The 15,494-nt window shown below is 41.9% G+C and overlaps 1 protein-coding gene across 1 annotated transcript; it reads left to right on the forward strand.

The window, feature by feature from the left end:
* Positions 1-248: 248 nt before the first annotated feature.
* LOC148134911 (pancreatic secretory granule membrane major glycoprotein GP2-like) lies at positions 249-14,898 on the forward strand. Its single transcript, XM_087985408.1, has 8 exons — positions 249-337; positions 897-946; positions 2,447-2,591; positions 3,610-3,686; positions 3,783-3,947; positions 10,821-10,979; positions 14,268-14,353; positions 14,875-14,898. The coding sequence occupies exons 2-8, from the start codon at positions 913-915 to the stop codon at positions 14,896-14,898; spliced, it is 690 nt and encodes a 229-aa protein (XP_087841534.1). The 5' UTR covers positions 249-337; positions 897-912.
* Positions 14,899-15,494: the final 596 nt, after the last annotated feature.

The following is a 15,494-nucleotide window of genomic DNA, read 5'->3' on the forward strand; positions in this document are numbered from 1 at the left end:
TTCCTGCATCATTTGTGTGAGGGTGTGGATGTGTGGCGGTAGTCAAATGCGAACATTAGGATCAAGTACAACCAAACAACACGTTCCAACGCCAGGAAAGATGTGTCATTGTTCTCTTTCTGTATGCCATTTCATAAAAAATATTTAATTTGCATTGAAGTTGCCACAATTTAAATCATTGATTATGTAGCCAACCAGCACTTTGTTCAGAGTCTTCTGAGGATGTGGTGTGATTTGTTGTGCAACTGGCACAATGCATAGCAGAAGTTTGATGGGACTAAAAAGGTAGCAGCTGAACTGGAATACCCCACAGCGAAACTGACTTCAAAAGAGACAGGTAAGCGGGAATGAACTAAAGGAACACGCTAACAAGCTCATAAAGCTGTCACTTATATTCACTTGTTTCGGTGATGGGATAACTGTTTTTCTCTACCGATTGAAGTGTTTGCAATTGGAGTTGTTCTCAAAGATTACCATGTAATGAAACAGTAAAAGGAGCTAGTTCATTGTTTAGAACATAGCATTCAAGTCAGTTGAGGTTCTGGTAATTGTGATGTTCGGACTACAATTACCTTGCAGTAACTGTTACTTGTACACATGAGATGGAAGTTGTAAGGACGTGTACAGACAGATGCTCAAATGTGAGAGAGGTGCTTCTTATTCTGTTGATGAGAATAATGATGAAGAGAGTTCGATCGCACCCTGTCTGTGGTTGTTCCGGTGGAACACAGACGTACATTTCATTTTTCCTGCAGTTGCCCCAGTGAATGTAAGATGGTTTGAAGCTACCCACTCATAATAATTCGTATTCAAGGAAGACCAATCTTTAATTTATCTCCCATAATGTCGCTCTTCATTGACACTTTCTAATAGTAATTCTCTGTTCCCATTTACAGAGTATCACACAGTGGCATGAGGACTCTACTGCTGGTTCTCGGTTTGATGTGTAAGTTCCTGAACATTCATTCAAACGTCACTCTGTTTAATTGTTTTAATCACGCATAAACATAACCTATCGTGCATTTGTGATCGTATTAAAATACCTTTTGTATTTTCAGTGCTAATAGGAGTTAATCTTACGGAAAAAAAGAAACAATTATGTAATATACTGAATGGGCACTACTCTGTCAAATTGTCTCCCTTGTTATTAACTATTAGCATAAAATTTATAATTATTTCGGAAAGAGCACTACAGTATCCATGACACTACACTAGACTCCAACGAAATGCTTAAGAAGAACAGGAAGCCAACTGGCATGTCGTGACTCTCCTGTGTCTCAGAATGTGTCCTTGCCAAGAACCAATTTTCTGCAATCACTTCATAACCCTTCACCTCACCTGTTCCGATACGCATCCAATTCCATCTCATAGAGCGGATTGCCACTGTCCCCATTAGACTCTTCGGCAAACGTTCCTGATACCAATAGCTGCGGAGAACAATGTATCTGCATTTCAGAATATCATTAATTTACCTTATAGAGGTTTATAAAATTCTGAGGAGCATGGAGAGAATAAATTGACAACGTCTTTTTTCCTGGGTTGGGGGAGTCCACAACGGGAGAGCAGAGGCTTAGAGTGAGCGGGGAAAGGGATCTCAGGGGCAGCTTTTCACACAGGGGGCGGTACGTGTATGTAAATAGCAGCCAGAGGAAGTAGTGGAATCTGGTGCAATTGCAATTGCAAAATTTAAAAGGTATTTGGATGTGTATATGAGTAGGAATTGTTTGTGCTGGGTAGGAATATGTGCTGGGAAATGGGACTAGATTGGGTTGGGGTAACTGGTCAACATCGACGGGTTGGACCGGAGGGTCTGTTTCCGTGCTGTAATCTATATGACTCAATGACTCAAGCAACTGATTAGACTTTTAGATTAGTTTAGTTACAGTGTGCAAACAGGCCCTTCGGCCCAACAAGTCCACACTGACCCGCCGAAGCGTAACCCACCCCGACCCATTCGCCTACATTTACCTCACACTACGGGCAATTCACCTAACCTGCACATTTTTGGATTGTGGGAGGAAACCGGTGCACCCGGAGGAAACCCACGCAGACACAGGGAGAATGTGCAAACTCCACACAAGGAGTCGCCTGAGGCGGGAATTGAACCCGGGTCGCAGGCGCTGTGAAGCAGCAGTGCTAACTACTGTGCGACCGTGCCTCCCACTTCTTTCTTGTTTTCAACATTTCTGTCAATACGATCACTTTCTCTCGTAATCGACACTGTCAAAACCACTCGTGACTTTCAATGTTTTTTTGTTCGAAACTGCACTCAACCTCTACTTCTCAAATGACTACAATTGGAACTTCAGTCGTTCCAGATTACTGTGTCCCTCGTCCCTGCTAATATCAATTATAGTTTTGATGCGTCTGGCAGCTCATGTTGCTATGTCAAATTCACTGTTCTTGACAACATAATATTAAACAGTTTTTTTTTTGTGACCCTCAGTCCCAAACAGCAAAATCGCTGATCCATGTGTGAACCACACAGTCTTGGATCCGACCAGGAGGAGCATTAAATTGGGTCTAAAAGAATGCTTACACCGAGATGAGTGTGGTAACAATCTCCAACAGGGATGGTACAGCTTTAATAGGTAAAGAGTGAGCTTTCTTGGAACGTTAGTATAATTGTAAAAGGCGGGGTGATGGCTCACTGTTTGCACTGTCAATGGTTTCATTGTCCTAGGCACCAGTGTAAAGCTATGAGGGAATTGGTGGGAGTGAAACAAAAACATCTGTAATTCCGAAATACTAAACTTATCTCCCTCATTGTTGAAACTGAAAACATCATGTTTCGCAAAGAGAGAAACATAAATGTATTTTAGGGAAGGACTGGTGATATTTTTATAAAATTAAAAGCAAACTCGTTCATAATCATGTGTAACTCTTTTAAACATTTATCATACCACAATTGAAATGCAGCACACATTTCCTGTCTCCACAGCCATCAGTTGATTTACAGAAAGAGCACAGTCCACAGTTTGGTGCTCCGCATTAGGAGCACATCATTTTGTTTTGGTCTTGATGTTATTCTGGTTATGCAAACGAGGGGCACCTACTCGGTATTCACGGTCTTTCATTAATTTACACGAAGAGAACTGTGTTCTCTTTGAAAGTGATTCAACCAAGCATTAATGAGACAATCGCTGTGAGGGTTAATCATGAATCTAATGGAGAATTCTGAACAGACTCCTCTATCAAGAGAATAATTTGAATGTTCAGCTCACGACCACAGGGACGGGTATTGACTTCAACTTTTGTTACGTGTTTAATGGAATAAAGATCGTAAAACACTTGAGGATAAACCAAGATAGTTTAATGTTGATGAGAGGATATCTATAGGTCATGCTTGAAAGTTCGTGTATGTGTGAATAATTGAAAATAAAACAGTAGATAGAATGTCCACTTTCTATACAGTAAATCCTCCGTACAATCTTGCAAATACCTGAACCTGAGCCAAGGGCTAACAGAAAATATTCGGGCTGGAGGGAAATATTTCATTCAGAGTGCATGTTTTCGAAAGGGGCACAGATTGTGGAAGTCTCGGACATTTTACCAGTCAGGTAATATATGTGATCAGATCAGGAGCTGACTCTGTAATTTTTATTTCAGTTCTGGTGAATGGATGATTCCAGAGAATGCTATCCCAATTGATCACTGCTGCACAAGGAGTACAGGCTGGTTAAATGGTATAACCACCTATTTATCTACCATATTTAATTCTCCATTACGCACTGTTCATTTTATCTTTTAATCATTTCCGGTTAAAACAAAATGAATTGCAGGTCGCCATCCTTCCGTGAGTGATGGGGAGGTAACCAGGACTATCTGTTTTAATTGGAATAATAATAACTGCTCCTCTAGGCAAGACATCATCATCAAGAAATGTTCCACATTCTTTGTGTATGAGTTGAAGCCGACACAATTCTGTAATGCTGGATATTGTGCAGGTACGTCATAAGTAATTTCCCACCCACAGTGTGGTTCTGAGATTTCACGCGAGTCCGTTAGAATGTTACAAGCACCCCATATTCGGTAAGCAAAAATGAGATTAGATACTATGTGGTCCTGTCCCTAATTTCTGGAAAACATAAGTGCTCTCCATGTCACTCACTCTCTACCTCCATGGGAGCGTACAGAATACAGAAGAGACCAAGTGTCCGGTTGTGAGTTCGCTCGCTGAGCTAGTGGGTCTACATATACTGGGTGGAAAATCTGCTGGCGCTATTCGGATGGGGTTAAACTAGCTCACCAGGAAAATGGGAACCTGAGGTGTAGTTCCAATGCACAGAAGGATGAGAGTAGGGAGGACATGGACACGATTTCGTGGTCACAGGAATGGGCTGGCAGGGAGCAAATTGGTTTGAAGTGAGTCTTCTTCAAAGCCAGAAGTATCCGAAATAAGGTTGGTGAGCTTGCAGCATGGATAGGTCCCTGGGACTTCAATGCTGTGGCTATTCGTGGATAGAGCAGGGGGAGAAATGGATGTTGTAGGTTCCAGTGTTTAGATCTTCCATTCAGAACAGGGAAGGAGGTAAAATAGGGTGTGTGGGAAGTGTGGCCTTGTTCGTCAAGACAAGTATAATGGTAGTCAAAAGAACTTCTAACGAGGACTCGTCTATTGAGAGAGCATGGGCTGTGGTGAGAAACAAGAGAGGAGAGGTTACACTGCTGGGAGGTTATTTATAGGCCTCCGCAGATTTCCAGGGATTAGATTAGATTCCCTACAGTGTGGAAACAGGCACTTCGGCCGAACCACTCCACACCGACCCTCAGAAGAGTAACCCAGAAAGACCCATTCCTCTCTGATAATTGACCTAACACTTTGGGGCAAGTTTGCATTGCAACTTCACCTGACCTCCACATTTTTGTACTGTGGGAGGAAATCTGAGCACCCGGAGGAAACCCACGCAGACACAGTTAAAATCCGCAAACTCCACTCAGACAGTCACCCGAGGCTGTAATTGAACCTGGGATCCTGGTGCTGGGAGGCAGCAGTGTTAACCACTGAGCCACCGTGCCGCACCTAATATGGAGGAGAGTATCGTCAAAACGATTCTGGGTAAAAATGAAATGTACAGCGTGGTCATTATGGGGGGCTTTAAATCCCACAGCATTCATGATAAATGCTATATTTCGAGGAGGTCGGATGGATTAGTTTTCGTACAATGTGTGCAGGCAAGTTTCCTGACACAGTATGTCGAAGGGTCGATAAGAGTGACGGCAACAGTGGGTCTAATACTTGGTAATGAACCAGGCCAGGTGTTTGATTTAGTATCAGGTGAGTACTTTGGAAAGCGACCATAATTCGGTTTCGATTAGTTCAGAGACGAAGATGGATAGAACATGCCACAGGCATGAGATACAGATTGAGGAAGGGCAATTATAATACGATTAGGCAAGACGTCGGATGCAAAGAAAGCGGTAGCAAAATACCGGGATAGAGGTATTCGAAATGTGGAGGTGCTTTAGGGAACAGATATTGCATTTCCTTGATACATATATCCCAGCCAGGCACGGGCGAAGTGATAACATAAGGTAACTGTGGTTTACTAAAGAAATTGCATCGCTTGTTAAGCGGAAGAATGAGGCTTATGTGACCATGAGGCGACATGGTTCAGGTGAGACGACGGAGAGTTGTAAACTTGCTAGGTAGTATATAAAGAGAGAGTTCAGAAGATCAAAGAGAAGACATGAGCAGTCTTTAGGAGGCAAAATAAAGGAGAACAATGAAGCTTTCTATAATTTTGTGAGGAAGAAAAGGATGACTAGAATCGTGATCGCGCCATTCAAAGATAGAAGTGGGAAGTTGTGTGTGGGCTCTGTCGAGATCGGATTGCAGGTCGTCAACATGGTTTCATCAAAGACAGGTCAAGTCTCACCGACCTCATTGAGTTTTTTGAGAAGTTAACCAAGCATGTCGATGAGGGTAGGGCAGTTGACATGGTATACATGAACCTGAGGAAAGCTTTTGATAAGTTTCCACATGCTAGGCAGTTGGAGACAATGCAGGGTATGGAATTGAGATTAATTTAGCAGTTTTGATTGGAAATTGCCTTTCTGCAAGAAAGCAGCAATTAGTGGTTGATGGAAAATATTCAGACTGGCGTCAGCTTCCGAATGGTGTGCCACAACAATCTGTTTTAGGACCACTGCTGTTTGTAGTTTTTATAATAGACTTGGATGCAGGGGTAGGTGAATGTGTTAGTAAATTTGCAGATGACTTTAATGTCGTTGGAGTAGTGGATAGTTTGGAATAATGTTGCAGGTTTCAGGACGACTTGCATGAACTGCAGAATTGGGCTAAGAGGTGACGAATGGAGGACAATGTTGATAAATGTGAATAGATTCACTTTGAGAAGAATAACAGGAAGACCGAATACTGGGTCAATGGAAAGATTCTTGGCAGTGTGGATGTGCAGATGGATCTTGGAGTCCATGTACATAGTTCACTGAAAATTGTCAACCAGGTTGTGCTGTTAAGAAGGCATGCATTATGGTATGTTTCATCGGTAGAGGGATTGTGTTCCGGAGCCGTAATGTCAAGCTGCAATTATGCAAAACACAAGTGTGGCCGCACTTGGAATATTGTGTAGAGTTCTGGTCCCCCCATTAAAGGAAGGATGTGGAAACATTGGAAAAGATGCAGAGGAGATTTACCAGGATGTTGCGTAGTCTGGAGGGAAGGCCTTATGAGGAAAGGCTGAGAGACTTTAATTGTATTCTCATTGGAAAGGAAAAGGCCAAGAGGGGATTTGATAGAGGCATACAAGACGATCAAAGGATTAGAATGGGGTGACATGAAAGTCTTTTATTCCAGTGATGATGCCATCAACTTGAACGAGGGGCCATAGCTACTAATTGATACGTGATAAATTTAAGACAGAAGTCAGAGGCAATTTCTTCACTCACAGAGTGTTAAGGGCATGGAATGCCCTGCCTGCCAATGTAGTTAACTCACCAACATTAGTGAGATTCAAACATAACTCTGTGCACATGGATGATGATGGGGGAGTGTCGGGATGGGCTTAGACTAGTTCACAGTTTGGCGCAACATCGAGGGCCGAATGGCCTGTTCTGCACTCCATTGATCGATGTTCTGTGTTTTATTATTTTTTTTCTCAGACGTTTCGTCAAATGTGAGCCTCCGTTCAACTAATGGTGTTCTGTCCCAATTTCTGTTTATTTTCATGGTCTGTTAGGTGGGTGACATAACTATTGTTTCTTTTTTCTCAGAGGTTGGTAAATGGGGTCGAAATCGATGTGTTTATTGGTGGAGTTCTTGTTTGAATGCCAGGCCTTTAGGAAATCCCGTGCCTGTCTTTGTTTCGTCTGTCCGAAAATAGATGTGCTGTCACAATCAAAGTGGTGTCCTTCTTCGTCTGTGTGTAAGGATCGTTGTGATAGCTGATCATGAATCTTGATACCTAGTTGGTGTTCGTTTATTCTGATGGCTATTTTCCTGCTTGTTTGTCCGATTCAGTGTTGGTAGCCCACAAATCTACCAATGGAATGAAACTGCTACTGATGAACCTAAAGGACACTTTACGACCAAAACCCTAATTCGAATGTCATTTACAAAATGCCCTGCAAGGGCTACATCAAACACTACACCCTACAGCCAGGAAGAAATCTAGCCTCCTGGATACACACACACCTACTCGTCATTAAAAGACATTATCATCTATAACTAGTATCTTAACACACGGATAAAGAAATACACGACATCAATATCACATCCATCCTCGGACAGCCAAATGTAAACACGCACGTGAATTCTGCGATCCCTGGCATTCAAACCGAAACTCCATCAATAAGCACATCTGTAGTAATCCTATTTACCAACCTCTTCGGAAAGAACCGGAAATGATATCACCCACTTTAACAGACCAAGACACGTAAAGAAAAAGCAGGACAGAAGACAGTGCTTCAACAGAGGCTCACTGATTATGTTAAGCCGCGTGGTAAAGAACCAGCTGGTCACAAACCTACCATCGCAGGGTGCAAACTGCAACCTGAACTTCAACTTGATATACAAAAAGTCCCAAAAATCACAAAGTCCAAGTGTAATTCGGAGCAGTTCAGATGAACATCTGAGATAGAGTAGAACTTGGCGGATGCTGAAGTGAGGAAAAATGAATTGGCAGACTGATAGGAGAAGGATGTGTAACTCATCCAAGTGTGAAAGAGTGCGTGATGGTCGAGCGGTAAAATGCGCCAGCCCAGTGTGATGTTGTTAAAGACTGGAGTAGAATAAAGCGTGTGACGGTAGTGGGATGTTGAAAATGAAAGGAATAGAATATAGTCCCCGAATGAAGGGTAATGCTTTTACTGACGGTAACAGAATACTGTGCATGATTGGACTGGGACTTTGTTACTGATGGGAATATAACACAGTGTCTGAAGATGGTGGGATGTTGTGACTGGCATGGGAGGAGTGATGAAGTGAGTGACTTAAGGAAGTGAGATTGAATTTTGGAGGAGAATTTGATGTGTTGACCGACAAGGTTAGAAGACCGTGATTAAGGTGAATGGAATTCAGTAAATCAGACAGCAGGATGTCGTGACTGAGCGGGTACGACCTCATGACTGGTGGAAGTGGGAGTTAGTGTCTTAACTGAGTCGAAATCGTGAACTGGGAACTGAGAAGTCATATTTGACTAAAATGGGATTTCGTGAGTAATTTAATGACTGAGGTGATCGGGATGAAGTGAAAGAGTGAGTTGAATGCAATGATGCAGGAGAGAAAACACAGAGTTATAGATTCCAGTCCGACCGCAGAGGTAATTTTAATAATAGCATATCACCACCTTGATAATTCTCCAATCCTCCAAATAAACCTGTAGTCTTGAATATTATGACACTTCAAATGCTGGTTCACTGCATTTTACCAGTTGATATGTTGATGAGCAGAAAAACTCCCAGCCAATGTATTTCAAATCCCAATATTGCTTCTGTCCATATGCTTTAACTCCAAAAATCTCCTCAGCCTTTACTTTGCACTTGACAGTTGCTTCATTTGTTTCATTAGTTTCTATGAAGGGAAAGAGGTTGTCTTTTTTTCAGCTTGTCGATGCCCTTTCTTATCTCAACCACGCTGTCACGACCAATTCAGCACCTTCCTCTCCAAAGGGGATAACTCCAGCGTATCCAAACTTTCTATATAGCTCTATTCAAGGCACCTTTGTGGAAAGTATTCTGTGCACCGACTCCAGAGCAATCAAATCTTTCTATCGTGCATTGACCAGTATGCTCACAGTACTCCAACAGTGACTGAAACACAGTCATTTGCATCTGAAATCTTATCTCCCTGCATTTATGAGCGAAAGAGCACCTGGGAAATGGAATTAACCAATGTGCTTCTTTAATTATCTCGTCAACCTGTCTTGACACATTCAGCAATCTGGGTCCACATACTGCAAGACACTTCTTTTCTTCTTTGATTCCGAATGTCCAATCATTCATTAAGTTGTGACATGGATTCTTCCTTCTTGTAAATTGTACCATCACACATATGTCAGTTTTACATTTCATCTGGCACACAACCGTCTACCTGGCAAAGTATTTGTATCCATGTGTCACTGAATAACGTGTTCCTCAATGTACTTAATTGGCCAATCTTTGTATCAGCATAATTTAATAAAGGTCCTCAGTGCTCACACATTCAAATTTGAAGCTACAAATCTATTTTACTTAAGAATATGAAAAATAAGTGAACCAGCAATGATCACTGTGGTACACACTGCTGTCAATTCAATAACAGACCATCTTTCTCCCATCATTCTGAAAATCGTGGAACCTACTTGTTCAATTTGCCGCTTTTGTACATTTTTACCTAAGTTTCCCATGTTGGATCTTGTGAAAGTTATTGTAGAAATTATTATAAATTATTTAAAATGCCAAACATTTTGTTACCTCGTAGAAATATTCCAGTAAGCTTTTTTTATAACATCTCCCTTTGGCAAAGAGGCAGTGAATACGCTTTCAATGTTTGGTTCGCCAAATGAAAACTCATGTTATGCTTCACTTGTTCTTTCTTCAAAAGCCTTCCCAATAATTACATGAGGGTTACTGGTCAATTGCTCCCTAGTATTTGTTTACGAGATTATTGTCGAAAGGAAGTTTTGGCGTTAGTCGTTCTCGAATCTTCTTTCATCCTCTCTCCGACACGATCTCAACTGGAAAATTTGGCTCAGGCAATTCGAATTAACTTCCTGAGCAACCCTATTGTTAAAAAAACTGAATATTTGACCACTGTAAAATTTTTTTAAAAGTCCTCCCATACCACCTCGCCTCTTAACATAAATTCCGACATTTTGTGCTTGTATTGTCCTCCTGGTGAAAGAAAAGACACCTGTAAAGTAATGTTTCACCGTTTTGCCAATGTGCTTCAGTTAAAGCAACAATTGCCACCTTCGTCCACCAATTCCTTACACCGAATTCATTTCCTTTTGATATATTCATAGAATCTGTGTATACTCCCCTTAATGTTAACCGCCAGAGTTAGCTTATGCACTTGTTTAGCCCGATTAACTCTTCTTTCTCATCCATCAAACATTTCTCCGTGTCGGTATTGACGTGGTTCTGGCAATTGCTTGTCACTTTTATGACACCTGTGCTCTTGTGACGACTTCGGGTTTGGCACTGCTCTGATTCTATCGTCCGACCCCACTAAGAGTATTTTATTGAGACACGCAGTGCAAGTATGGAGTGGGTTTATTTGCGAAGTAGATGCATTATCTAATGATTATGTAACCTTTCAAAACAGTACACGATGCATCACCTGTAAGCTCATATGCCACCATCCTTTCTTCCTATTGCAGAAAGAGTACCAACTCAAAGACACAAGGATCTATCGACAACATTTTCGATTGACATTGCCTCGCCTGACTCTTCAGGGTCTGAGACTTCTACTTTGAATTCGTTTACTCTTCCATCCAACCCTACGGAATTTTATAACCTTCAGACTGATGCTGAGCAAGGTGAGGGATTTGTAGGTTATGAAAAAAATCAGGGAAAGTATATGAACACCAAGCTGTGTGGCGTGATGACTTGCGAGAAAATGCAGATAATTTCAGTGTCGTTTTGACAAATTGAATGAGTGTGGAAAACAATGCAGGATGAAGTCAATAGTAGCTGCAAAAAGGCGACGACAGTTTAAAATCAAAATGGCTACATATTGAGACAGTGCAATGTGCAAAAACATTTGATTGTCCTAGCTGCAAAAGGAAGTCATGCAGGTAAGTCAAGAAGTAAATGAAATGTCGCTTTTCAAAGCAAGTCGTTTTGAATATAGGATCTGGCATGTCTTGCGATAATTGTACATGCCTTAAATGAGAACACGACTGAATATTGTACGCAGTTTCGGTCTACTTAACCGATCAAGAATGGACTTACGATAAAGGCAGTGTCAGTAGCTTTACCTGACTGATAGCTTGGATAGCTGACCTAACTAAGACGTATGAAGTCAGGGTATTGTGTAGCGACTGAGGGAAGTGGGATGCAGTGGCTAAATGGAGTTAGATGTAATGACTGAGGAGTTTGGAATGTATTAACTGAGGTGCATAGAATGTAATGGTTCTCAGTAGTTACCACGAGAATGATAAATTACTGGAGAGCCTGATTGACCGATTAAGTTTATACTGACAATGGTAATAATACCAACTTCGCAAGTCCAACTTTGCCGCACTCGACCGATAGTCTTTAATCGTATGTTACTTTGAATGCTCATCCAAGTACTTTCAAAGTTTCGTGACGTTTCCCACCAGTACTATTATCGCTGACAGTTCAATCAAAACCCAAACACATCTAGCGAAAACGATATTCTTTCAACATCCTGTAAGCTTTCTGCCTTTCACTTCAATACTTTTCCCTTGATATGGATATTTCTACGAAGAGAAACAGCGGCTTTCATTTCAACCTGTTCATGCCTGTGCTTATCTTGTCTACCAGTCTGGGATCCCCATTCAAACTTGCACGCTCAAAACAAAAAACGATATGCATAACCTCTTCATAGCTTCATCCAAGGCAACCTCCTGACAAACATTCTTTTGACCCTTTCCAGTGCAACCACATCTTCCGACAGTGTGATGACCAAAACTGCAACAGTAGTTCAGCAATGAACTGAGCAAAACTTTCTGTAGATTCAAATTGACCACCATGTTGTTTTCACACTGGAATGCCTCAAAACGACAAGAATCCAATGCTGCTTGTCAACTACCCGGTTGAATTCTCTTGCCAGATTCATGTATCTCTGATCAAGGGCAGTAACATGACTTTTCTCCTCTCAGAACTGAAAATGTGTTGCTGGAAAAGCGCAGCAGGTCAGGCAGCATTCAAGGAACATGGGAATCGAGGTTTCGGGCATAAGCCCTTCTTCAGGAATGCTTTTCTCCTTTTCCCCTCTCTGAAACCAAGCCTTGGTTGTTGCTTCGTCACATTTATCAGGTTAAAAATGTCACCTGACAAAATCCATTCATCTAATATATATATATAAATATATTTAATGTCACCTACTTGGCTAAGCTTTGTATGCTGTGGTTCTGTTCGCCGAGCTGGAAGTTTTTGTTGCAAACGTTTCGTCCCCTGTCTAGGTGACATCCTGAGTGCTTGGGAGCCTCCTGTGAAGCGCTTCTGTGGTGTTTCCTCCGGCATTTATAGTGGCCTGTCCCTGCCGCTTCTGGTTGTGTGGAACAACACTACCATTATAGGGCAAGCAAAACAAAGAACAGCCAGGGAATTCCTAGAAGCATGGCACTCATCCACAAACTCCATCAACAAACACATAGACCTGGACCCAATATACCGGCCACTACAGCGGACAGCTGAAACTGACAACCGGAAGCGGCAGGGACAGGCCATTATAAATGCCGGAGGAAACACCACAGAAGCGCTTCACAGGAGGCTCCCAAGCACTGAGGATGTCACCTAGACAGGGGACGAAACGTTTGCAACATAAACTTCCAGCTCGGCGAACAGAACCACAGCAACGAGCACCCGAGCTACAAATTTTCTCGCAAACTTTAAGCTTTGTATAACCTGCAATCTTATTTAGCATGCCCGTGTGACTACTCTCCGAAATTCGCATCTGCAGATCAAAGTGGTTTGTGAACATCTCAAAGATTAAGTGACCCAACAATGATAACAGTGGTACCCACTGATACCTGTTCCAAACACTGGCTTTTAGCATGACCAACTGCTATGTCTATGGGCATTTTTATTTAAATCAGAATTGCCAAATTCCGCTGCATCCTTTGCAATTTTAACTTCATGCGTTTTGGCTTGGAGTTGTGTCAAATTTATTTCCGAAATACTGATTAATTGATAGCCTGCCAAACACTTGAACACCTCTTCAAAATAATTAACAAGCCTTCTGAGCCATGACCTCCAGGTAACAAAGCAATGCGGACTTAGCTGATCAAATATTGTGTCTCATTTAATACTCTTCCAGTGTGTGCCCACTAGACACAAACTGATCGTTTGTTAGGGACTGATCGTTCCATGGTTATTCACTTCATCTTGATTTACTTGCCGAATATCTTTGGATTAACCAGAAAGTTGTTCACAAGTGTTTTCTCATGTCGATTATTTGCTCCTTAATTGTTTTCTTGAACATCCACCAAACTTACCGGGGTCTAGCAATTGAGGTTGCGTCCTGGAAATCATTGACTCACTTGTATTATCTGTATCCGTGTGATGACTCCTGTTAACTCAATGCTATGTATACAGTTCTTTTACCACCATTGACGATCAAAAATATTAAGTGGGGCATACACTGCAGGGTGGAGCAGTTATTGTAGAACCTTCAAACTGGTTCACGAAGCTTCGTCTTTAATGCCAAACACCACCTTCAGTCCTTCCTTTTGAAATCCTCTGCATTTGGGTCTTCCTATCTACATCTATTTCCCTCCGCCTGTGTCTCCCTAACTCCATGTGTCATTTATTGATCACTCTGATCACGAGGCGAAGGTGAAACGGGAAGTCTGGAATTGCGTAAGCATGGAAATAAATTGCTTGTGAAATGGAATCAATGAGCAGCAGACTATTAGAAGCATAGAGTGAAGCATGGTAATTGAGGGAAGAGAGAGAGCAGATAAGAATAGTGAACTGAAGGCAGAATAGCAATATACAGATGTGCAGATAGAACAAACAATTACGAGCAAGACAAAAGTGAATCCAATCTGGTAGGGACATTTTATAAATCAATACTATATCCTGTCCAGAACTACATGTATGTGTAATTTGTTTGATGTCGTAAATATTGCATTTAGGTTCTCCGCATCAATGGGTTCATGTGATGATCACTTCGGATGCAGAGATTGACAACAAAAAGGCGAAGAAAATCACGCTGAAGACGGTAAGAGATTCCACTATACAAAGAGGGCAGACGCAAATTACCCACATCCAATGCCACCCCACGAGTTCGACCATCACCCTCGCCCCCGCAACTGCATATAATAACTGTTTTGGGGAGGAGCTAAGCAATGATAAACCTCTCATATTTTCTGCTTGCATCACACGGACAAAAGATCGAGAGGAAAGCTGAATGACCTTCTTATGATTTTTGCTTCTTCGCTTCCTTTCATGTTTTGATTTCTCCATCAAATTTTGTCTTCTATCACTGTCCTATTATATATCACTCTCGCCCCCCCCCCCCCCCCATGTTTCTCCCCTTTCACTGGTGTTACGGAAATGATGCCATCGCCTCTCGTTTTTTTCTCCTCTCCTTGTCCCTGTCTCTCATTCCAGTCCACTTTGTGTGTTTCTCAATTTGCGCCATTCCCCTCCCTGCTCCTGTCTCCATTTGACAATACCTTTTGACTCTGCTTCGTCTCCTAATCTCAGTGTAAACATCTTGTTTTTCATTGTGCAATAAAGCTTCAGGAAATGGTCAATGAGTGAGCCCGGAGGAATGTGGAATTAGTCCAGGAGGAGGGACACTGTGTGGCTGTGGTCGCTTCAGGACCTGAAGGAAACTGAGTGTGGTCATGAGGCCCAAACACCCAGGCATCGCCTTGCCATAATGATCACTGGATTGCTACAACCGAATTGGCCTTCACACTTCTGACATAACCAAAGCAAACCATTACCAGTTAGTTCTGCTGTTGAATAGAAACGTGCTTCCTTTATAGTGGTAACGAATATGCTTTATATTGCACTTTTCCCCACCGTATGCTACATTTAAGCATAGATGGCCCTTTTAACAAACGGCGAACCAGAAGTGCAGGGCCCTCGACCCTTCCAGCCTGCTCAAATGATCCAATGTGATCCCCGATCTGATTTTAACCTCAGCTCCAAATTCAAAGATAGCCTTTTATCCACTCAGTATTCAGTGATCATTCAACAAAAAAATTCTATTGCCTGCATTTGCTGAATTTTGAGGAAGGGAGACCCCGATAACTCACCGAAGTATAACAGAACAACTGGAACATTTCTCATTTCTGTCTTAAATGGATGACCCATTTTTAAAAGAAAAATCTTGATGGATCCCATTGGTT

The sequence above is a fragment of the Chiloscyllium plagiosum genome, unplaced genomic scaffold (assembly GCF_037043375.1).
Source record: "Chiloscyllium plagiosum isolate Xiang-an unplaced genomic scaffold, Cpla_swu_hap1 HiC_scaffold_52, whole genome shotgun sequence".
Lineage (NCBI taxonomy): Eukaryota > Metazoa > Chordata > Chondrichthyes > Orectolobiformes > Hemiscylliidae > Chiloscyllium > Chiloscyllium plagiosum.

What these genes read in the sequence shown, in the direction of transcription:
- LOC148134911 (XM_087985408.1), top strand. Translation starts at nt 913, where the DNA reads ATGAGGACTCTACTGCTGGTTCTCGGTTTGATGT. An exon ending in GGATGGTACAGCTTTAATAG is followed by an intron (nt 2,592 to 3,609) that starts GTAAAGAGTGAG and finishes TTTTTATTTCAG; the next exon opens with TTCTGGTGAATGGATGATTC. An exon ending in GAGTACAGGCTGGTTAAATG is followed by an intron (nt 3,687 to 3,782) that starts GTATAACCACCT and finishes AATGAATTGCAG; the next exon opens with GTCGCCATCCTTCCGTGAGT.